Source organism: Aegilops tauschii, chromosome 2 (assembly GCF_002575655.3).
Source record: "Aegilops tauschii subsp. strangulata cultivar AL8/78 chromosome 2, Aet v6.0, whole genome shotgun sequence".
In the NCBI taxonomy this organism is placed as follows: Eukaryota; Viridiplantae; Streptophyta; class Magnoliopsida; order Poales; family Poaceae; genus Aegilops; species Aegilops tauschii.
This window is the reverse complement of record NC_053036.3, coordinates 588068669-588093538: the sequence shown is the minus strand read 5'-3', so window position 1 is coordinate 588093538 and position 24870 is coordinate 588068669. Positions and strand designations below refer to the sequence as shown.

At 43.9% G+C, this 24870-nt stretch overlaps 3 protein-coding genes across 3 annotated transcripts; all 3 read left to right on the top strand.

Moving 5' to 3' along the window:
• Positions 1-2418: 2418 nt before the first annotated feature.
• On the top strand, positions 2419-3012 carry LOC109744948 (uncharacterized). The gene has a single exon (XM_020304093.4). The coding sequence runs from the start codon at positions 2556-2558 to the stop codon at positions 2832-2834; it is 279 nt and encodes a 92-aa protein (XP_020159682.1). The 5' UTR covers positions 2419-2555; the 3' UTR covers positions 2835-3012.
• A 1811-nt stretch (positions 3013-4823) lies between these two features.
• On the top strand, positions 4824-5415 carry LOC109744940 (uncharacterized). The gene has a single exon (XM_020304081.4). It carries the CDS (start codon positions 5011-5013, stop codon positions 5281-5283), a length of 273 nt encoding a protein of 90 aa, XP_020159670.1. The 5' UTR covers positions 4824-5010; the 3' UTR covers positions 5284-5415.
• Positions 5416-9229: 3814 nt separating this feature from the next.
• Positions 9230-9765, top strand: LOC109744929 (uncharacterized). The gene has a single exon (XM_020304071.4). It carries the CDS (start codon positions 9381-9383, stop codon positions 9639-9641), a length of 261 nt encoding a protein of 86 aa, XP_020159660.1. The 5' UTR covers positions 9230-9380; the 3' UTR covers positions 9642-9765.
• Positions 9766-24870: the final 15105 nt, after the last annotated feature.

Below are 24870 nucleotides of genomic sequence, written 5' to 3'. Positions count from 1 at the left end.
CGATTCCTAGCATGCCCGTCCTCATAACCTCATCCCCCTTCGCCTTCGTCGTGGATGATGTCGAACATCTTCATGTTCACATCATCGTATGCCTTCTCACCGGCTTTAGACATATCAATGAACAGCATGCGGGCACCCATGTGCTCCCCGCCCGCCGTCCACGCCCGAACAAGCTGTGGCGAAGAAGACTCCGAGAACAGCAGCGGCGCCCTGTTGGCATAGACGATGTAAGGCACTCGGCTGACGACGGTTGTCGTGGACTACCTACCGAGTTGCTTGGCAGCATAGTAGTACGAAGCCTTGTCATGCTCCGTCCATGGCGGCGTCTGGATGGTGGGTGACACCATCTAGGTTCCGCGACCCTGGGCGCGACCTCCACCACGTTGGCGACCAGCACACCCACCGCCACGGATGCCATCAGCACACCCTTCACTAGCCTCCCACGTCATGAGCCTTGCCTTCTTTACGGCCTTCGCTTTGACGCGATGATTTTTGCCGCATCGCCGAGTTGATCTTCCGGGCGAGGGTTATGCTCGGATCCTCCTGCACTCCACGACATCCATCTCCGGCAGGTCCTTGTCCGGTTCCATGCGTCGACGGCGGCAACGAAGAAGAAAGTGGGTGAAATGGTGGGAATCGGGTGGAGAGCGGCATGATGGAAAAAGAGAGTGAGGGATTTTGGCATAGAAACAGTGCGGGATGCTACAAAAGGGCGGGCTCCACCTTCCTTTTGGGTGGGCCGTGGGTGTAAGAGTTCGACGTGTGTCGTGTCCCGACTCCTGCAAAGCGCCCCACGTTTGATTCCAGTTTGCGGAAAAAACATGGTTCGGACCGCTCGGTGAACCGATACAGGCCCGCATTGAATGACTTCCGGGGTTTGAACCGTATGGCCCGAACGTGTGCGAGCGGTTTGAGGGTCGGCGTTGGAGATGCCCTTAGGGCATCTCCAAAGGAGGCCCTAGACTTTTTTTTAGAGGAAAGGGGCCTTAGGGCATCTTCCAAAGAGACCTGCAAAGCTTCAATATATGTTGTTCAGACCACTTTTGTTAAATTTTGTCATTTAATGGAGACCTCTATCGGCCCGCGAAGCGGTCCGGACGTCCATTTCCCTGCAAACTGGAAACGAAGTGGGGAGCTATGCGGAAGTCCGGACATGCACTTGACCAACAGAAAGCCTCCGTGTGATCCTCCTTGTTTTTCTGTCTTCACATGCATGGTCCCCTCTACTCTCTCTGTCCTCCCAACCGGACAGCATGCCACAATATCCCACGAAAAACAACCGCATGTATGGTCCCCCTTTTCTTTTTCTTCTCCTAGGCCCTTCCCAATGCTTCATGGTGTACAGGTGCTAAGCATGCCGCATAAGAAAAAAATGACATGGCACAACAATTGAGGAGAGAGAACACTCTGTTGACGCCAGGAAGAATCAATACCAAGAACGCCAACCTAGGCAAAACACCTAAGGGCTCCTTTGATTCAAAGGAATTCCATAGGGTTTTTGAAGGGTTAGAATTCTTAGGATTTTTCCCTATATTGGTCGTTTGATTCATAGGATTGAATCCTATAAGAATTTTTTCTACGGAATCGTGCGTACTAGATTTCATTGGAAAATCTAGCATCGACTCTAATCTTTTTTTCTTTCACTTTCTTTGTTTTTTCTGTGAGATCAAACACTCCGTGCTAATCCTATAGGATTTAACTGGACATGCACTTTAATTATTTTTTTACTATTCCTGCGTTTTGAGAATCCTACGAATCAAAGAGGGTCTAAATGAAGAAAACTCACTAATGCATGAAAGATGTTAGATGCTAAATCATTAAATGAGTGAAGTTAGCAACAACAAATTAAGCACGTATGCAGGGGACTTGAGTTGCTAAGCTATTTAATGCACTTAGCACCGCACCTTTGCATTCGAAGATGCTTCAACCGGATAAATAAGGATTAACTTGTGAGTAGATTTGGATGGTCGGACATAAAAATTGAACATTCGCGGTGTTCATCTGCGATGGAGATGCCGACTTCAGACGTGCTTGGAAGTCGCAAGGAGTTTTTTAATCGGGGTGAACGGTTGCAGCTGATGTGGTGCGTGGCATCTGCGTCCGATCTGCAGTAGCACACGCGTCCGTTCCATAAAAATAGTATTGAAGTGCAGTGGCGTGCGTCCTTATCAGCTACTCGTACTCATTCCAGCCTTATCTTCCGCACATGGGCTAGCGGCTAGCTAGAAGAGACAAGACGAGACGACATGGTGCGGTGGGGGGCAGCCACCACGGTCACTGAGCCGGGAGGAGGAATGCGATCGATCGGGTCGTCGGTGCACAATCAAACCGGGGTCGAAAGCACCCGGTATCCTCGAAAACCGACGTCTGCGCCCGCCTGTTTCCCCCGCCCCTTCCGTATATATCATCTTCTACCCTGCTCCAGCTAACAACTCACCAACACAAGCATCCAACACTTCAGCTCAGTTCTTCCACTACTACTGACCAATCATCTACTGGGAGGGATCACACGCTTCACAGACCAGCCTCTACCAAAGCAGTTCACAGATCAGTTCATGGCGGCTGCGGCGAAGGCGTCGTGGATGGCGGCGATGAGCGTCGGCGCGGTGGAGGCGCTCAAGGATCAGGCCGGCCTCTGCCGCTGGAACTACGCTCTCAGGTCCGTTCACGGCGCAGCCAAGGCCAAGGCCAACATGCGCGGTGGTGGTGTGATCTCGCAAGGCACGAAGCGGCTTCCCGCCTCTGCGGCGGCCGTGGCAGAGAGGCGGCGAGCGGAGAAGGCCGAGGAGGGGATGAGGACGGTCATGTACCTCAGCTGCTGGGGTCCCAACTAGGCAAGGCGGTAGTTCTGCGTGTTTAATGCCTCGCTGCATCTGGGTTGTAAATAGTATCACGATGATGATGAAAACTTGTACCCCCTCTGTTCTTAAATATTTGTAGATTTCAAATGATCTACCATATACGGATGTATATAGACATATTTTAGAGTGTAGATCCACTCATTTTGCTTCATATGTAGTCACTTGTTGAAATCTCTAAAAAGACAAATATTTAGGAACGGAGGGAATATGTTCTGTCAATAGCTTGGCTTCAGATTTTACGAAGCACAAGATCCTAGACCGATTACTCCTGGTCTACTAGTTCTCTGATCGAAGTGGCAGAATTGGGTGATAACAAAGTTCTCTTTGCTGTTTCGTTTTCTTAGCCATGACTGAACATTTTCTGAACCATGTTCTTCATACACACGGTAATCATAACTGTAACATGACTGAATCTGACGTGAGAAAAAAATATTTTACATGCACACACAAGTTTCTTGTAGATAATCAACCATAAGTGAGTTGAATTTTATAAAATGCCAACAATGTGAAAGTTTCCACGATTTGTACAGCAGCATAGGCGTCTTTTTGTTGGGCGTTTGTCTGTCACCCATACTTATGGAGTTATGATCTCACTGTCACCACAAAGAGCGTGCGGTACCGTGGCAAGAACTCTCTAGTTAAATCAGTGCAAAAAATGAAAAAACTTTACTTCACCCACTTAGGCCACTTCGTTGAAAGAAAATACTATTTGCTTCAAAACTACACCGTGATAAAATTTACTTGTCTTTCTGTTGTACTCCCTCTGTTCCTAAATACTTGTCTTTTTAGAGATTTTAAATGGACTACAACATACGGATGTATGTAGACATATTTTAGAGTGTAGATTCACTCATTTTGCTCCGTATGTAGTCACATGTTGAAATCTCTAGGAAGACAAATATTTAGGAACGGATGGAGTACATGTCAAAAATAGTTAATTGCATTTTCAGTAATATTTTGCAGGTTTACACATTATATGTATAGCTTGCACAACATTTTTTCTTCATGTTGTTGGAAACTATCTGGTTTGGTCCATCAACTCTTGTCAAAGTCAAAAACTCAAATGCTACATTTGTTTTTGTCTATCAAGGTCAAAATTGTCTAGATTAAGTTTTCTATTTTGTGCAAGAGGTTCTAATAATGAGGCGGCAGCGCACACCTACAACCTAGCCGCCACAAAGATTTGACAAAAATCGAAAAAATTGGGTGAGAATGAAAACTTCATTTTCTACAAACTTAAAGGGAAACTTGGTGAAATTTTAATGTTATGGAGTACTAAACAAATATGAAGATATTCTAAAGGATTATAATAGTTTATTTTAAGGAATGTTTCTGAAAACTAAGATTTAACATATAGTACTAAGAAATTGTACCATGTGAATTAAAATTCTACAAAATCGCTAATATGTTTTCACTTGTAGAAAAAGGGGTAGATATCAAGGTTTTATAATGATGGTTTTTATTTGGCAAAATAAAAATGACTATTTCTAAATCAATACTAAGACACTTTTTTTTTAGTTGAAGACACTCATTTTAAGCATCCAGATTTGCTCCTTCAAAAAGGCATCTAGATTTGCTCCTTCAAAAAGGCATCTAGATTTGCACAAGTGCGGGTAAACAGACGACACAAATTTGATGGGACGGCCAAATTTTCGTTGATCAAAGGAGCCTCCAGACAAATTTGATGAGACGGCCATTGGTGCGATAAAATTTGATTGTACTCGGTGGATCTTGATACACGTCATCTTCCCGTCGTCCCAGTCTTATCTCTGTCGGCTTGCGCCATTTGCAAACTCGCAATGGACAAAACCTCCCCTTGTGCGGCGAGCCGTCGCACCAGGACGACAACGATAGATGCGGCGTAAACAAGCAAAGTGACCGGAAAGCACCCGGTATCCAGGAAAACCAATGTCCGCGACAACTGTTTTGCTCCGGACCTGCCAGCCTCCGTCCTGTATATAACCACCTCTGTCCCACCTCCTTTCTTCCTCGCATCAAGACAAGCATCAATCATCCAACAGCTCAGTTCATTCGTAAGCAGCACAAGATCCACACCCTGCTAGCCATCAATCTTCAGGCACCACTGAATTCTAGACTGATCAGTCAGTCAGCTTTACCGTGTCCACAAACGCAGAGAGAGAGGTCGATCATGGCGGGTGCGGCGAAGGCGTCGTGGATGGTGGCGATGAGCGTGGGCGCCGTGGAGGCGCTCAAGGACCAGGCCGGCCTCTGCCGCTGGAACTACGCGCTCAGGTCCATCCACCGGGCAGCCAAGGCCAGGGCCAGCGTCCGCGGCAGCGTCTCGCAGGGCACGAAGCAGCTTCCTGCGTCTGCGGCGGCGGTGGCTGAGAGGCGGCGAACGGAGAAGGCCGAGGAGGGGCTGAGGACCGTCATGTACCTCAGCTGCTGGGGAACCAATTAGTATCCGCGATTACTAGCTAGGCGTGTGAGTTTGTGTTTGCTGCAGTAACCATGGCCTGAAAACCAGCTGGTTGCTACGCGGATTGTAATATACCACGACGATGATGATGAAAAATTCTGTCACATGAGTTTATATCACCTCCTCTTTTGATGGGGAATACGGGCGTCTCAATTGGTTTGCCTGCAGGTTCGGTCTGATCAAGGCCAGTCTGTAGTGTTCTGAAATACGAATGTCTTCGCTCTGCACTTTGCCGAATCGACGGGATTAATCCTCGTATCTGCACTGAACGGGGGCATCTCGGTTAATTTTCCTGTCAACTCCTGGTTAGACCAAACTAACTACTCCATATATCAGTTAAATGATCCTGACAATGCATCCACGGGTGGCTTTTAGTCAGGGTGACAGAACGCGTCACATCCCAGTTTCTTTTCGAGGTTCCACTATACGACCGGAAGCAGCCGTTTCCCTCTGAATGAATTACGCAGCTCTCCTGCGTTTCTTTCAAAAAAACGACTGGAAGAAATTTCATGTGTACCAGTGGTGTTGTTTGAAAATATCCAATTTTGTGTAAACTTTTTTTTATTGTTGGTTTAAGATAGCTAACCGCTAATGCCAAACAGTTTGTGTAAACTTTACTATTCCTACATTGTATTTGCAAATTTGATAAGCTATGGGTCAATCGATATTACTTCGAAGTTTAGTTGCTGAATTTATTAATTTTAAGTTGAATATACGAACCAGTGGATATGTTGATTATTTTTTGTATTGCTAGGTTATAATCAGAAAAAAGAATTATGTAGGCTTTGTAAACATTTTAAGCAACAATAATCTCAAAAGCCCGTACACAAGCAAATGGGGTAGTAACTGGCGCCGGTTAACCATGCATCCAAAAGTCTTTCAAAAAATAGTCATTTTGGAAGAGGAGTGTAGGTCACACTCATCCCCAATAATGGTGACAAAATTGTTTAGAATGCTTTTCATTAGTAGTGTTGCCTCTACAACATCGATGTCGGAGAAGCGACGAGCGAGAAGACCAAAGAGGGGATGTGAATTTTCATGTACTTCGGTTGTTGGGTCCCAGCCAAGTACTCCCTCTGTATCAAAATATAAGACGTTTTTTGACATTGTCATAGTGTCAAAAAAAACGGTCTTCTATTTTGATATAGTAGTAGTTAGTTAGAGGTGCTCCCAGTCCTAACAACATGGTAACATGCCTGCCCCAAAATTTTAAATAATATGGATGGCAAGATTAAACTACTATCATAATGGTAACTAAGTTAGACAATCTTACTCAACAAATCTCTACTAGGATATTTGTTAGGCACCTGTATTATCAGGATATTTAAAGAACTAAACTAGACACAAAACAATATAGTACATCAAAGTGTCACACACAATTTATTATGAGTAAGAATGCAACATCTCATTTGTTCAACTTTATATGGAATTTAACTTAGTCAAATATCCCGAAGAAACTTTGAAAATTAACATAAGTTTTACCATTACATGATATTTTTAATGGTAAAAAATAGATATGATAGTTAAATTTAAGTGATTATTTGTGGTTAATTTTGTTACATATAGTAGAAACAAAGTTAAAAAAAATTATTTAAAAAAAGACTAAAATGGTTTTATAAATGTTGTTTCGTGAAAAACAATATATATTAAAAATGATATATAAAAGTTAAAATATTTAGTATAAATATAAGAAGCTGCTATTTGTCAAATAAGTTTGGTTCTCGGTAAACTGACATTTTGGTCCACCACATAGCAGTGCATCTTATTCTCCATAGTCTATTCCTTATTTTAGAGAACAATTTCTGACTAGTCCAGCCATAACACGTTCTTTTTCATGGGCCCTCTACAACATCAGCGTCTGCTTTCGAGTCAGTCTTTTACTGTGTAACTCCGACGAAGAGGACGATGGATAGAGTGTGTCCCTATCTCTGACTACTCAAATCTCCTTTCATATCATTTTAATATATAACATATATATGATTATAAAATGTTTATAGTTCACAGTTGTGTTTCCCCCTCAAATGTTTCCCAATTGGATCAACAAAATAACACCAAAAAAAAGCAAGTAATTTTTTTAACCTTTCACAAGTTTCAGTATTCTTTGCGAATTCAGCGTGTGAGGAATTATTTTACAGCTAAATTGGTGCACAATCTTTACACATCTGGGCTATCGTGCTAAAAGATGATTGTTTGCTAGAATGAATATTGTATATATACTTTTATGTTTTTTTCTTTTTCTTTTTACATGTAGTAGATGGTTGTCTTCTTCATATTGAGCAAGTCCACACATTATATAGTTCATGTATTCTAAGAAATACTGGCCTAATTTTATCCTCCACTTGTGCCAAAGTATAAAACCACAATGTGACTTTTTTTATCTCCAAGTGTCAAGCCGTTTAGGTTTTGACAAGGGCGGAAATTTTGCACACATGGCAACCCAGCCACCACAAAATAATTTTTAAAACTAAGGGAAATGAGCACTCAAATAATTTGGCAAGCTTTAGAAAACTCTACTATTTTGAAGAAAATTTGCGGACATTTTTTTAGTATGTAGAAAGAAATATGGGGATAATTTTTTGGGGGAAAAAATCTGAGTTGAAGGAAAACATTATTAGCTGGAAATTCAGAAGGAATTTCTATAAATAAATTGATAGAAATATTTTGAAAATGATTAGAATTTTTAATTGGCAGGAAAATTATTAAAAATAAAGGGAATTTTAAAAATGCAACAAAAAAGAAAATCTTTGAATTTTACCTAATTAAGTGGTTTCCATAAATTTAGGATTAGTATGCATATTTTAATTCTCCGTAATCTCTACTACAATATTTGTATTTCCCCTCCATTTATTTTGTTTTTTCACTAGGCTACCGGCCTGCCAAGCATGCAAAAATGTTCCGTCTCAACGTAACCGCTTTCCGCGGAGCAAGGGCCAAGTCTCGACGATTTGTTTATTGGGGCTGACCTTTTGCCAAAAGTAATGGGAAACCCTTTCCATCACATTCATAATGCGGAAGACTTCCCTTTGTACAGCTGATTCATGACATAAAAAGCAATATGGAATGAAATTATAGTACAATAAGGCAATTCATAAAAAGAATCGATGGTTCGAGTGATTTATCTTTGAAGAAACTCTATAGCTTATTCACATATGTGGTAAGTCTAAGAAGTACTATCAAGAAAGTGAAAGTTAAATAATCTTTGTGTTCTTGACGTATGCTTTTATTTCTTTCTTTTGCAGAGAATTGACATATGTTAACTACCAAAAATGCTAAATGGAGCTTGAGCTCCATGGAGCCCTTGAATAAATTCAAAAATCATACTTTTATGTTTCCAAAAATTCGGTGAAAAAATACACATATACCCAGAGATGTAATGTACATTTGTGTAAAATTTCATGATGAACTAGAATTAAATGAGAGCTACAAAAAGAAAAACAAGCTTGTAGCCTTTTAGCGCATGTACCATTTGCTCTAAAAGTCCATGATTTTGTTTTTGTGCAGCCTGAAATTCAAGGTATTTCATCGTGAAATTTTTGAGCTCTATTTTCTGTGTGAAATTTTATACATATATACATTACATCCTTATATACGCGTATACGTTTTTTCATAAAATTATAAAATCGGAACTAAAAAAAAAACAATAACAGGCTTCATGGAGACGCCTTGCTCGCGTTTCTCACTGCTATGTCATCACTGCCGCGTGCCAACTCAGTCAGGTCGCAACGGACAAAAACCGCCCCTTCTGCCGCGAATAAACAAGACGAGCTGAGGTGGGCAGGATAGCAACTGTATCGGGACGAAAGCGAGAAGCAGAAGTGAATCTGAAAGCACCCGGTATCCTGGAAAACCAACACCCGCAGCCGCCTGGTTTGCTCCGGCTCTCCCAGCCTCCCTCCCGTATATAACCTCGTCCCACTCCCACACTCCTCTCATCATCACAAGCAAAGCACCAGGAAGAAGCAGCCCTGCATCAGCTCAGCTCTTTTATCACTGAAAGTCCACTACTAGACACAAGCAATCACAAATCAGTCTCAGTTCAACCATTTTCCACCAGCCCAGCAAGCAGAAGGAGAGCAGTGATGGTTGGTGCGGCGAAGGCGTCATGGATGGTGGCCATGAGCGTGGGCGCGGTGGAGGCGCTCAAAGACCAGGCCGGGCTCTGCCGCTGGAACTATGCTCTGCGATCCATCCACCGGGCAGCCAACATCCGCGCCGGCGTCTCGCAGGGCAAGAAGCAGCTTCCGGCCTCGGCGGCGGCCATGGCAGAGAGGCGACGAGCGGAGAAGGCCGAGGAGGGGCTGAGGACGGTGATGTGCCTCAGCTGCTGGGGCCCAAACTAGCTGCTAGCGGTGTGTTTGTTGCAGAAAGCAACCATGTCCTGGGATCTGGCTGGTTGCGTCTGATTTGTACATACGTGTCCCCATGATGGTGATGAAAATTTCAAGCTTTTATTTTGATGCAGAATACATGTTGTGCTATGAATTGGTTGCAAGTGCAAGCGCTTCCTGTGGGGTGAGATCGTTCGTCAAGGTTCTGTCTGAATTTCTTCGCTCTACAATTTGCTGAACCGACACGCTCAACTGAACGTGATTCAGGTCCAGGTTATACCACATTACTGAGTTAACTAAACGTGAGCTAGTTGGATCCAGGTCCAGCCCAGAGTGAGATACGTCGCAGTTCCTTTTCCAGTTTTCACTAAACGGCCAGCAGAATCGTTACTGCATAACTTGGATCATGACCTAGTTGCTTATCATTCTGACCATAAGAGTTAAGAGATATCCCTACACTTCAGACTTCCAACGACACACGAGAGTTCGCCTGAAATAATCAAGGAGATCGATCGGTGGACTAGAAAAATCAGAGTCACATCATGCAAAACTCAGGCGGCTGAGATAGAACACCCGATTGAGATCCCATCTGCCCCCGCGCCGCTCCCTCCCCGGGGCGACACGGGCGGCGAACGCCCCCAGCCTCTCCTCGCCCCACCCATCCCATTCACCCCCTCGCCGTCGCCGGTGGCCTCCGGCAGGCAAAGCCTGCGCGGAGCCGGCGGCGGCGGGGCTCGTGCTCCTCGTCGGCTGCTGTTTTGATGGGGAGATCTCAGGCGGCTGGTGACTGTCCGGAGCTCGTCTTCACGGCGGCGTCCTCGATCGTGGCAGCGGTGGTCGCTGGCGCGCAGCGCGGTGTCACCACGATGGGAGCTCCATCGTGGGCGTGCGGTCGCGGTCTTGGCCGCCCGTGCGGGCCCGATCTGGGTCCTCGCGGGCCGCGACTGGCACGGATGGTGGGAGTGAGATTCGGGCTCGGCCGGCGTGCCGTTCGCCGGATCTGGTATGGCGCGGTGCTGTGGCTCAACACGCAGGCTGGTGGTGGCACCGGCTATAGGTATGCCATGGCCGGTCAGGCAGCAGCGGCGGCCGCGGTGATGGACGATACTTGCAAAAGACGATTGAGGGAGGCCAATGGAACAGATCTGGGTGAAGACCTGCTCGTGGCTGCTGCCGAGGCCGGCGATGGCGGCATTATTTGGTGTCGTTCCTTTGTTGAAGGCATCGCTGTCGAGAAGTTTCAGGACACTATCTGCTACCTCGGGAAAAAACCCTAGATCAATAGATCGGATGACGGCGGCATTATTGTGTTGTTTCCCTCTTGTGGTGTCATTCTTGGAGGTGTACACGGGCTCAAGGGATCAGTGGACGGAATAATTGGTGGAGCGGTGTTTCATACCGCACATTAATGATGGCGTTTCTCGGCGGCGTGGCGCAGTGGAGACTCGGCGCCTGATGTGTGGCGAGGGACTCGCGCAGGAGGGTGACGTTATCAGGCGTCGTGGTGGCGTCGATGGCAGAGAGGCCGGGCAAGGTGGTGCAGCAGTACAACATTGAATATGGATTGGTGGCATGTGGCTGCGGCGGCCTCATACCCGGCATGCATCCTGGTTGAGTGCGCCGGACTGCTAGGTGCCCCATACCCGGCAGACGTCCTGGTTGGGACCTCAGGTCTTAGATGGTTAGGTTTGGCTGCGATGTCTGTTTGGTATTAGGCGCAGACTTCAGCGCCCCTACATCAATTGGATAGGAGTAGCGACAGTTGTTGCTTAGACGGTGGCTTTAGTCTTACTGTTGTATAACTTTATAATGTCTTATGAGAATAATTAATAAATTGGCCGTATGCATCGCCCAGATGCAGAGACCGGAGGTCCTCCTCCTTTTAAAAGAAACATCATGCAAAACTCAGGTGTCGTCCCCTATCGGAGTGTAGGTGCGCCGCGTCCCGCCTATGCGCACGATGCCTTTTGCTTTTTCAAGAAAGAATGGATTTTATTGACTTAAATAGAGCATCAATTTTTCTAAAAAAATGGAGCATCAAAAAAATACATATATAATGAGTATACATATAATCTCTACATAACTAGAATACATATAATTAACACCAACACACACTGATAACTAGCGAAGTCATATCAAACCAAACACGATGCTTTTTGCTTGCATCAGCAAACATCAACACGTAGCTCACAAGGCCCTTGATATTGTTGAATTGCTGAGTATCGTGATTATATTTAGAAAGTATAGAGAGTACTAGGATTTGGTTTACCTCGTTTTGTACTTTCAAATAGTCACATAGTCCTACATATATACACACACATACACATGAGGCTCAAACAGTACAATCATCTATTCCATCAATACTCTTTTTATTCCTCTTACATGGTATTAGCATAACCACAATCCAAACCCTAACCACTGCTGCCGCTTTTGCACCACGCCGCTCCCAGGGCGGTCGATCTTCATGATCGCCACCAGGGGCCGCGTCGCCCGACCTAGGATTCATCTATCGGTCCTGTCGATCAGCTGCCATAGAGAGTCTTGATCGGTGTTTTCCTGCCCGTCCGTGTCCTCCGGCCTCTGGTTTTCCTGCCAGTCCATGTCTCCCATACCTCTGATACGACTGTCAGATTATTCGGCATCAAGATGCTGATTAGAACACACCACTTAAACATTAGTCTCTAGTGAAGGAAACAAGAAACCGTTCCAATAAAAAAATGTTCATGCATGTACAATCGTTCCGGCGTTGGGTGTCTGTAAAACTTCTCCACGTCACATATAGATAGTGTAAGCGACAACCTATACAACAGGGGGTCTATTTGGTTGTCGATAACCACCAGATTTCACGGGAAAGAGAAAGGTGGTAGTTTCCGTGGAAGATGGGTTCCCATCTAACGAGCTCTCCGTACAGCGGCAAACAAACTGTAGGTAAGCAGCGACTTTCACATTAATAGATCATCTTTATTTTTACCGACGGACTGGGCCGTTATTACTGGACGCGTCTAGCGAGTGGTCGTTGCCTCGTTAAACATCCAGAGTGGCCGACCATATTTGGAAATAGTTTCTCCCCTTAATCCATATTAGAAAAAGTACCCATGTGAACAGAAAAAGAAAAAATGTATCATGTGAACAAGTGCGAACGCATTTAATTTGGGTTTTAGAATTTCTAAAAAGCCATATATTTTGAATTGAAAATCAAAATTAGGATTTGTTTTTACCGTCGTGACATGCTCTTGAAACTAGATCCCGCATGAGTATGTTTCGACGATCTTTTGTGTGTGCAAATTAGTCCCTGTTTGGTGCAACTTTTAGCAGTAGATGTGGAACTATCTGATAGTTAATATGCAACTTTCCCCTTCTCATGGACGCGCAGTTTTCACTTATATGAACATATTTAATTTGGGATTTTATTTTTCTAAAAAATTCATAACTTTTCAACCGAACATTAAAATTAAGATCCGCTGTTCTCGCGGCGTGTTGTTCAAAACTAGATCCCGCATGGGTATTGACGGAGCGAATTCCCGTCAGATCCCTAGGGGTCCAAGCATAGCTGGAAGTCATGGATCGAAGGTCACATGAGGGGTTTATCTAGGTTCGGGCCTCCGGAGAGTATTACCCTACGTCCTGCTAATTTTGATGATTCATAGTGGAGGGATACCTCATGCGAGGTGTGATGTATACTACACAACTTTATTCTTGTAAACTCGTGTTGGGCCTCCAAGCGCAGAGTTTCATAGGACAGTAGCAAATTTCCCTCAAGTGGATGACCTAAGGTTTATCAATCCGTGGGAGGCGTTGGATGAAGATGGTCTCTCTCAAACAACCCTACGATCAAATAACAAAGAGTCTCTTGTGTCACTAGTTCGGCGAAGAGATGGTGATACAAGTGTAGTAATGATACTAGATATTGATTTTTGTAATAGTAACAATAAAAAACAGCAAGGTAGCAATTGATAAAACGGAGCACGAACGGTATTGCAATGCTTGAAAATGAGGCCTAGGATCCATACTTTCGCTAGTGCAATCTCTCAACAATGCTAATCTAATTGGATCACATAAACATCCCTCAACGTGCAACAAAGAATCACTCCAAAGTTCTTATCTAGCGGAGAACATAAGAAGAAATTGTTTGTAGGGTATGAAACCACCTTAAAGTTATTCTTTCCGTTCGATCTATTCAAGAGTTCATACTAAAATAACACCATATGATACGCATCAACCAACTCTAATATCACGTAGATACTCCAATGTCACCACAAGTATCCATGAGTTAATTATACGATACGCATCAAACAATTTCAGATTCATAATACTCAATTCAACACAAAGAACCTCAAAGAGTGCCCCAAGATTTCTACCGGAGAAACAAAGACGAGAACGTGCATCAACCCCTATGCATAGATTACCCCAATGTCACATCGGGAATCCGCGAGTTGAGTGCCAAAACACATATCAAGTGAATCAATATGATACCCCATTGTCACCACGGGTATTCATAGCAAGACATACATCAAGTGTTCTCAAATCCATAAAAGTATTCAATCCGATAAAAACGAAATCTCAAAAAGAAAACTCTTCACAACAAGGTAGAGAGGGGAAAACACCATATGATCCAACTATATTAACAAAGCCCGTGATACATCAAGATCGTGACATCTCAAGAACACGAGAGAGAGAGAGAGATTAAACACATAGCTACTGGTACAAACCCTCAGCCCCGAGGGTGGAATACTCCCTCCTCATCATGGTGGCCGCCGGGATGATGAGGATGGCCACCGGTGATGATTTCCGCCTCCGGTAGGATGCCGGAACAAGGTCTAGATTGGTTTTTCGTGGCTACAAAGGCTTGCGGCGGTAGAACTTCGGATCTAGGGTTATCTTCGGAGGTTTTGAAATATTTGGAAATTTATAGGGCTAAGAGGTGGTGTGGGAGGCCACCGAGGTGGGCACAACCCATCATGGCGCGCCTGGGGGCCCAGGCGTGCCCAGGTGGGTTGTGCCCCCCTTGGGGCACCCTCTCTGGTACTTCTTTGGCCCATTGGATGTTTCTGGTCCAAAAAAAAAATCTCCAAAAATTTTCGCTGCGTTTGGACTCCGTTTGGTATTGATTTTCTGCAAAGTAAAAAAAACAAACTAAAAACAGCAACCGACACTAGGCACTATGTCAATAGGTTAGTCCCAAAAAATGATATAAAATTGCTATAAAATGATTGTAAAACATTAAAAAATGATAATATAACAACATGGAACAATAAAAAATTATAGATACGTTGGAAACGTATCAAGGGGTTACAATGCTGGATGAGATTGCTATTGAGAGTTTTTCTATCTAAGGATAGATGATCCATGAGTACCCTAGACCTCCCTTTACACTAGTAGAAAACAGGGCTTTGGTCACAGCGCAATATACACATTAGTCCCGGTTGCATTACGAACCGGGACTAATGTGAGCATTAGTCCCGGTTCGAGCAGCTAAAGGCATTAGTCCCGGTTCAAATGGGCCCTTTAGTCCCGGTTTGAGACACGAACCAGGACAAAAGGACTTTAGTCCCGGTTTGAGACACGAACCAGGACTAAAGGGTGCGATGCCCTTTTGTCCCGGTTCGTGTCTCAAACCGGGACTAAAGGACCCATTTCTCAAACTCTACCCCCCCTTATCGCCATTTCAGTTTTGAAAAAAAAAGAAAATGATAAAAACTTCAAAAAATAAAATCCTTCGAGATGTAGTTATATTACTACATCTACTAGTTAGGAAAATTTAAAAACTTAAATTTGGACATGTTTTGCAAAAGAGTGTCATGGAAAAGTAAAACGGCTATAACTTTTGCATACAATGTCGGAAAAAACGTATAATATATCAAAATGTTCAGCACGAAAATCCGCATCCGATTTTGACGGCCATAGGCCGATTTGCAATATTTTTAGAATCCTCAAATTCTAAAAGGAAAAAAAGATATGCTCAAATTTCAGTTTTTTTTTGAATTTTGGTTAAATCTGGCCAAACTACTTATTCAAGAAGTATTAGTGTTACTACATAATTATTCAAAGTGTTACTAAATAATTATTTCAATTTTTTTAATTTTGGTCAAATCTGGTCAAACTGTGGTCAAACTATGGTCAAACTACTTACTCAAGAAATATTAGTGTTACTAAATAATTATTTTTTTAGAATAATAGTTTCAAACTCAAACAGTGAAACGTGTGACTTCATGCTCAAGCTAAACTCCTGAGGGTTAATAGGATTGACATCTTACTATTGTCAGGAAAACAAAAAGTGTAGACTTGGAAACGAGGGGGAATAGAACCTGGAAGTTAAGCGTGCTTAGGCTGGAGTAGTGAGAGGATGGGTGACCGGCCGGGAAGTTATATGATTTGGAATGATGTGGGGTGATTAGAGATTAAATTGTAAAATAATTTAGAAATTTGAAAATCGGAAAAAAAAATTCAATTTTTTTTCAGTTGCCTCCAAACTATGTATTGTAGTAGCGCCCTTCCCATACACGCGCTACTGCTAACTTGCCTAGCAGTAGCGCGTTATGCCAAAACCCGCTACTGCTAAAGTCCCATCCCCTCTCGCGCCTAAGTTTAGTCCCATGCATTCTAAGCGAACAGGGTGTCTACCACCTTAATGTTGGGGAACGTAGTAATTTCAAAAAAATTCCTACGCACACGCAAGATCATGGTGATGCATAGCAACGAGGGGGAGAGTGTTGTCTACGTACCCTCATAGACCGTAAGCGGAAGCGTTATGACAACGCGATTGATGTAGTCGTACGTCTTCACGATCGACCGATCCTAGCACCGAAGGTACGGCACCTCCGCAATCTGCACACGTTCGGCTCGGTGACGTCCCAGGAACTCACGATCCAGTAGAGTGTCGGGGAAGAGCTTCGTCAGCACGACGACGTGATGATGGTGATGATGAAGCTACCGGCGCAGTGCTTCACCCAAGCACTACGACGATATGACCGAGGTGGAATATGGTAGAGGGGGGCACCGCACAAGGCTAAGAGATCAAGGATCAACTTGTGTGTCTATGGGGTGCCCCTCCCCCGTATATAAAGGAGTGGAGGAGGGGGAGGAGGCCGGCGTCCTAGGCGCGCCCCAAGGGGAGTCCTACTCCCACCGGGAGTAGGATTCCCTTCTCCTCTCTCCCACTATGGCCCAATAAGGCCCATATACCTCCCGGGGGGTTCCGGTAACCTCCCGGTGCTCCGGTATATGCCCGATCTCACCCGGAACCATTCCGATGTCCAAATATAGTCGTCCAATATATCGATCTTTATGTCTCGACCATTTCGAGACTCCTCATCATGTCCGCGATCATATCCGGGACTCCGAACTACCTTCGGTACATCAAAACACATAAACTCATAATACCGATCGTCACCTAACGTTAAGCGTGCGGACCCTACGGGTTCGAGAACTATGTAGACATGACCGAGACTCATCTCCGGTCAATAACCAATAGCGGAACCTTGATGCTCATATTGGTTCCTACATATTCTACGAAGATCTTTATCGGTCAAACCGCATAACAACATAGGTTGTACCCTTTATCATCGGTATGTTACTTGCCCGAGATTCGATCGTCGGTGAAAGAACATGCGGTGCCCCCATGTTTGGTTTTGGTAAGTTGATGACAATCTCTATGGACTAATGGTTGCCTTGAGTTATATTTGAAGGATTTGTCCATAGGCATTTCTTGAAGTCCATGTGTTGGTTTCAAGGAGTTTATGTGGTGACCAAGGTGTTATTAAGGAATGATCCAAAGATTGGTCATGTGAGAGTTGAGCTTATTCCAAGCATGTCTTGAAGAAGAAGATTGTGTGATCATTCATGTTTACCTTCAAGACATCATCCAAATGAAGAGAGTTGGAAAGAGTCAAGGTTGATCAAGACTAAGTCAAGAGTGAATCAAGTTGATCAACACACAAAACGCACAAGATGTACCGAGGGATCAAGCGATCCCATGGTATGGTAAGCATTGTCAATTACGCTTTGTGTACTAACCCATGGTCTTTGTGAGAGTTCTTTGCGGGGTTAGGTTGCGGTGTGCAAGTTCAAGTGAAGCGGGCAAGTTCAAGTAAAGCATCACGAAGAGATCAAATGCTTGAAGCCATTGTGGTGACAATGGACTTGTGAAGATGTGCGGAAGGTTGGCTCACCCATAGTGGAGTATGGGGGAGCAATCAACTAGTCTTCATCGAGCCAACGCAATCAAGAAAGGTGGTCCATCTTTAGGGAGTCAAGATCGTCATCATCTAGCTCAAGTGGGCCATGTGCAAGGCAAAGGTTTGCCCTTGATAGGTTTTCTATTTTACCGGTCTCATGATGGTAGTTGGGAGACCGGGTTATAGGATCGGTTGCCGTACTATCAAGGGGGGCTCTCGATGAGTAGCTTGATCGTATCATTCGTAGAGAGCTCAAACCATTGCATCCTTGCATCATCTTTCTTGGTTCTTGTTTGGTTTTTCTCTTTGTGAGTTTTGGAGCTTATGGTCATCTTGATGACAAGCTCGAGTTCATCAAAAGCGGAGTTCACTCGCATCTTCTATGATGTTTTCGATGTTGGAAGGTTATGCCGGTTCTTCTCGGTTGGAGGTTTCACTCCTCTATGTTGTTGGCATACCTTCCCTGCCTCGTCTTGTATCCAACAAGCTTGAGTTTGCTCAATTCGGAGCTCATATGCAGAAGTTATGGCAGTTTTGGTTTCCCGTGGAGTATACTTGTTTTCGTGGAAGTGTGCCCTCTCGTATGCGGCAGTGGGGGACGTAGTACCGCTCGTATGCGGTAGTACCGCCCTGACCACCACGGTAGTACCGTTCTGGGCCTAGCGGCAGTACCGCGAGGGGGAGCGGTAGTACCGCTGGCCAAGCGGTAGTACCGCTCTCTGCGGGGCTGGTGTGGGGGGTAACGGTTGGATTGTTCCCCCCACTATATAAGGGGGTCTTCTTCCCCATTCTACCTCATCCTTTGAGCTCGTGTTCTTCCCCCATTGTTGACCTTCTTCGAGCTTGCTAACTCTCAATCCCTCCATGGATTCTTGCTAGTTTTTGAGGGAAAAGAGATAGGAGATCTAGATCCACATTTCCACCAATCACTTTCTCCTCTATGTGAGGGGAACCCCTTGGATCTAGATCTTGGAGTTCTTGGTGTTCTCCTTCTTGTTCTTCCTCTCTTTTTCCTCCCTAGCATTAGTTGCTTCGGTGGGATTTGAGAGAGAAGGACTTGGGCACTCCGTGTGCCCTTGCCATTGCATTTGGTGCATCGGTTTGAGTTCTCCACGGTGATACGTGGAAGTTACAAGTTGAGAAACATATTACTCTTGCGTGCTTGGGCGCCCTAGACGGTTGGTGGTGTTCGGAGCTCAATCATTGTGGTGTAAAGCTCCGGACAAGCGTCGGGGTCTCCAATTAGGTTGTGGAGATCGCCCCGAGCAATTTAACGGGTACCAGTGACCGCCCCAAGGGTTGCCAAAGTGTACGGGTTCCGTGACCGCCCCCAAGGGTTGCCATTTGTACGGGTTCGGTGACCGCCCTCAAGGGTCCCTTAGTGGAATCACGGCATCTTGCATTGTGCGAGGGCGTGAGGAGATTACGGTGGCCCTAGTGGCTTCTTGGGGAGCATTGTGCCTCCACACCGCTCCAAACGGAGATTAGCATCCGCAAGGGTGTGAACTTCGGGATACATCGTCGTCTCCGCGTGCCTCGGTTATCTCTTACCCGAACCCTTTACTTATGCACTTTACTTTGTGATAGCCATATTGTTTCTTGTCATATATCTTGCTATCACTTAGTTGTTTATCTTGCTTAGCATATGTTGTTGGTGCACATAGGTGAGCCTAGTTGTTGTAGGTTTTCTGCTTGTCAAATTAACCGCTAGGTTTATTCCGCATTTGTTCAAGCCTAAACCGTAATTATTTTAAAGCGCCTATTCACCCCCCCTAGGCGACATCCACGATCTTTCAGTCGGTATCTCAATACCTAGTTCAATCTCGTTACCGGCAAGTCTCTTTACTCATTCTGTAATGCATCATCCCGCAACTAACTCATTAGTCACATTGCTTGCAAGGCTTATAGTGATGTGGATTACCGAGAGGGCCCAGAGATACCTCTCCGACAATCGGAGTGACAAATCCTAATCTTGATCTATGCCAACTCAACAAGTACCATCGGAGACACCTGTAGAGCACCTTTATAATCACCCAGTTATGTTGTGACGTTTGGTAGCACACAAAGTATTCCTCTGGTATTCGAGAGTTGCATAATCTCATAGTCATAGGAACATGTATAAGTCATGAAGAAAGCAATAGCAACATACTAAACGATCAAATGCTAAGCTAACGGAATGGGTCAAGTCAATCACATCATTCTCTGACAATGTGATCTCGTTAATCAAATGACAACTCATGTCTATGGCTAGGAAACATAACCATCTTTGATTCAACGAGCTAGTCAAGTAGAGGCATACTAGTGACACTCTGTTTGTCTATGTATTCACACATGTACTAAGTTTCCGGTTAATACAATTCTAGCATGAATAATAAACATTTATCATGATATAAGGAAATATAAATAACAACTTTATTATTGCCTCTAGGGCATATTTCCTCCAGTCTCCCACTTGCACTAGAGTCAATAATCTAGATTACACAGTACTGATTCTAACACCCATGGAGTCTTGGTGTTGATCATGTTTTGCTCGTGAGAGAGGCTTAGTCAACGGGTCTGCAACATTCAGATTCGTATGTATCTTGCAAATCTCTATGTCTCCTTCCGACACTTGATGACGGATGGAATTGAAGCATCTCTTGATGTGCTTGGTTCTCTTGTGAAATCTGGATTTCTTTGCCAAGGCAATTGCTCCAGTATTGTCACAAAAGATTTTCATTGGACCCGATGCACTAGGTATGACACCTAGATTGGACATGAACTCCTTCATCCAGACTCCTTCATTTGCTGCTTCCGAAGCAGCTATGTACTCCACTTCACACGTAGATCCCGCCACGACGCTTTGCTCAGAAATGCACCAACTGACAGCTCCACTGTTCAATATAAACACGTATCGGTTTGTGACTTAGAGTTATTCGGATCAGTGTTAAAGCTTGCATCGACGTAACCATTTATGACGAGCTCTTTGTCAGCTCCATAAACGAGAAACATATCCTTAGTCCTTTTCAGGTATTTCAGGATGTTCTTGACCGTTGTCCAGTGATCCACTCCTGTATTACTTTGGTACCTCCCTGCTAAACTAATAGCAAGGCACACATCAGGTCTGGTACATAGCATTGCATACATGATAGAGCCTATGGCTGAAGCATAGGGAACACCTTTCATTTTCTCTCTATCTTCTGCAGTGGTCGGGCATTGAGTCTGACTCAACTTCACACCTTGTAACACAGGCAAGAACCCTTTCTTTGCTTGATCCATTTTGAACTTCTTCAAAACTTTATCAAGGTATGTGCTTTGTGAAAGTCCAATTAAGCGTCTTGATCTATCTCTACAGATCTTGATGCCCAATATATAAGCAGCTTCACCGAGGTCTTTCATTGAAAAACTCTTATTCAAGTATCTTTTTATGCTATCCAAAATTCTATATCATTTCCAATCAGCAATATGTCATCCACATATAATATTAGAAATGCTATAGAGCTCCCACTCAATTTCTTGTAAATACAGGCTTCTCCAAAAGTCTGTATAAAACCATATGCTTTGATCACACTATCAAAACGTTTATTCCAACTCCGAGATGCTTGCACCAATCCATAAATGGATCGCTGGAGCTTGCACACTTTGTTAGCATCCTTTGGATTGATAAAACCTTCAGGTTGCATCATATACAACTCTTCTTCCAGAAATCCATTCAGGAATGCAGTCTTTACATCCATTTGCCAAATTTCATAATCATAAAATGCAGCAATTGCTAACATGATTCGGACGGACTTAAGCATCGCTACGGGTGAGAAGGTCTCATCATAGTCAACTCCTTGAACTTGTCAAAAACCTTTCACAACAAGTCGAGCTTTGTAGACAGTAACATTACCGTCAGCGTCAGTCTTCTTCTTGAAGATCCATTTATTCTCGATGGCTTGCCGATCATCGGGCAAGTCAACCAAAGTCCACACTTTGTTCTCATACATGGATCCCATCTCAGATTTCATGGCCTCAAGCAATTTTGCGAAACCTGGGCTCATCATCGCTTCCTCATAGTTCGTAGGTTCATCATGGTCAAGTAACATGACCTCCAGAACAGGATTACCGTACCACTCTGGTGCGGATCTTACTCTGGTTGACCTACGAGGTTCGGTAGTAACTTGATCTGAAGTCACATGATCATCATCATTTGCTTCCTCACTAATTGGTGTAGAAGTCACAGGAACAAATTTCTGTGATGAACTACTTTCCAATAAGGGAGCAGGTACAGTTACCTCATCAAGTTCTACTTTCCTCCCACTCACTTCTTTTGAGAGAAACTCCTTCTCTAGAAAGGATCCATTCTTAGCAACGAATGTCTTCCCTTTGGATCTGTGATAGAAGGTGTACCCAACAGTTCCTTTTGGTATCCTATGAAGACACATTTCTCCGATTTGGGTTCGAGCTTATCAGGTTGAAGCTTTTTCACATAAGCATCGCATCCCCAAACTTTAAGAAACGACAACTTTGTTTTCTTGCCAAACCACAGTTCATAAGGTGTCGTCTCAACGGATTTAGATGGTGCCATATTTAACGTGAATACAGTTGTCTCTAAAGCATAACCCCAAAATGATAGCGGTAAATCAGTAAGAGACATCATAGATCGCACCATACCTAGTAAAGTACGATTACGACGTTCGGACACACCATTACGTTGTGGTGTTCCGGGTGGCGTGAGTTGCGAAACTATTTTGTATTGTTTCAAATGAAGACCAAACTCGTAACTCAAATATTCTTGTCCACGATCAGATCATAGAAACTTTATTTTCTTGTTACGATGATTTTCCACTTAACTCTGAAATTCTTTGAACTTTTCAAATGTTTCAGACTTATGTTTCATTAAGTAGATATACCCATATCTGCTCAAATCATCTGTGAAGGTGAGAAAATAACGATACCCGCCATGAGCCTCAACATTCATCGGACCACATACATCAGTATGTATGATTTCCAACAAATCTGTTGCCCGCTCCATTGTTCCGGAGAATGGAGTTTTAGTCATCTTGCCCATGAGGCATGGTTCGCAAGTACCAAGTGATTCATAATCAAGTGATTCCAAAAGTCCATCAGAATGGAGTTTCTTCATGCGCTTTACACCAATATGACCCAAACGGCAGTGCCACAAATAAGTTGCTCTATCATTATCAACTCTGCATCTTTTGGCTTCAATATTATGAATATGTGTGTCACTACTACCGAGATTCAACAAAAATTGACCACTCTTTAACGGTGCATGACCATAAAAGATATTACTCATATAAATAGAACAACCATTATTCTCTGATTTAAATGAATAACCGTCTCGCATCAAACAAGATCCAGATATAATGTTCATGCTCAACGCTGGCACCAAATAACAATTATTCAGGTCTAAAACTAATCCTGAAGGTATTTGTAGAGGTAACGTGCCGACCGCGATCACATCGACTTTGGAACCATTTCCCACGCGCATCGTCACCTCGTCCTTAGACAATCTTCACTTAATCCGTAGTCCCTGTTTCGAGTTGCAAATATTAGCAACAGAACCAGTATCAAATACCCAGGCACTACTGCGAGCATTAGTAATGTACGCATCAATAACATGTATATCACATATACCTTTGTTCACCTTGCCATCCTTCCTATCCGCCAAATACTTGGGGCAGTTCCGCTTCCAGTGACCAGTCCCTTTGCAGTAGAAGCACTCAGTCTCAGGCTTAGGTCCAGACTTGGGCTTCTTCACTTGAGCAGCAACTTGCTTGCCGTTCTTCTTGAAGTTCCCCTTCTTCCCTTTACCCTTTTTCTTGAAATTGGTGGTCTTGTTGACCATCAACACTTGATGCTCCTTCTTGATTTCTACCTCCGCAGCCTTTAGCATTGCGAAGAGCTCCGGAATTGTCTTATCCATCCCTTGCATATTATAGTTCATCACGAAGCTCTTGTAGCTTGGTGGCAGTGATTGAAGAATTCTGTCAATGACACTATCACCAGGAAGATTAACTCCCAGTTGAATCAAGTGATTATTATACCCAAACATTTTGAGTATATGCTCACTAACAGAACTATTCTCCTCCATCCTGCAGCTGTAGAACTTATTAGAGACTTCATATCTCCCAATCCGGGCATTTGCTTGAAATATTAACTTCAACTCCTGGAACATCTCATATGCTCCATGATGTTCAGAACGTCGTTGAAGTCCCGGTTCTAAGCCGTAAAGCATGGCACACTGAACTATCGAGTAGTCATCAGCTTTGCTCTGCCAGACGTTCATAACATCTGGCGTTGCTCTTGCAGTGGGTTTGGCACCTAGCGGTGCTTCCAGGACGTAATTCTTCTGTGCAACAATGAGGATAATCCTCAAGTTACGGACCCCGTCCATGTAGTTTCTACCACCATCTTTCAACTTAGCTTTCTCTAGGAATGCATTAAAATTCAACGGAACAACAGCACGGGCCATCTATCTACAACAACATAGACATGCAAAATACTATCAGGTACTAAGTTCATGATAAATTAAAGTTCAATTAATCATATTACTAAAGAACTCCCACTTAGATAGACATCCCTCTAATCATCCAAGTGATCACGTGATCCATATCAACTAAACCATGTCCGATCATCACGTGAGATGGAGTAGTTTTCAATGGTGAACATCGCTATGTTGATCATATCTACTATATGATTCACGCTCGACCTTTCGGTCTCAGTGTTCCAAGGCCATATCTGCATATGCTAGGCTCGTCAAGTTTAACCCGAGTATTCTGCATGTGCAAAACTGGCTTGCACCCGTTGTATGTGAACGTAGAGCTTATCACACCCGATCATCACGTGGTGTCTCGGCATGACGAACTTTCGTAACGGTGCATACTCAGGGAGGACACTTATACCTTGAAATTTAGTGAGAGATCATCTTATAATGCTACCGTCGAACTAAGCAAAATAAGATCCATAAAGGATAAACATCACATGCAATCAATATAAGTGATATGATATGGTCATCATCATCTTGTGCCTTTGATCTCCATCTCCAAAGCACCGTCATGATCACCATCGCCACCAGCGCGACA

Coding starts and splice junctions, on each gene's coding strand:
- LOC109744940 (XM_020304081.4), top strand. CDS start 5,011: ATGGCGGGTGCGGCGAAGGCGTCGTGGATGGTGGCGATGAGCGTGGGC.
- LOC109744948 (XM_020304093.4), top strand. CDS start 2,556: ATGGCGGCTGCGGCGAAGGCGTCGTGGATGGCGGCGATGAGCGTCGGC.
- LOC109744929 (XM_020304071.4), top strand. CDS start 9,381: ATGGTTGGTGCGGCGAAGGCGTCATGGATGGTGGCCATGAGCGTGGGC.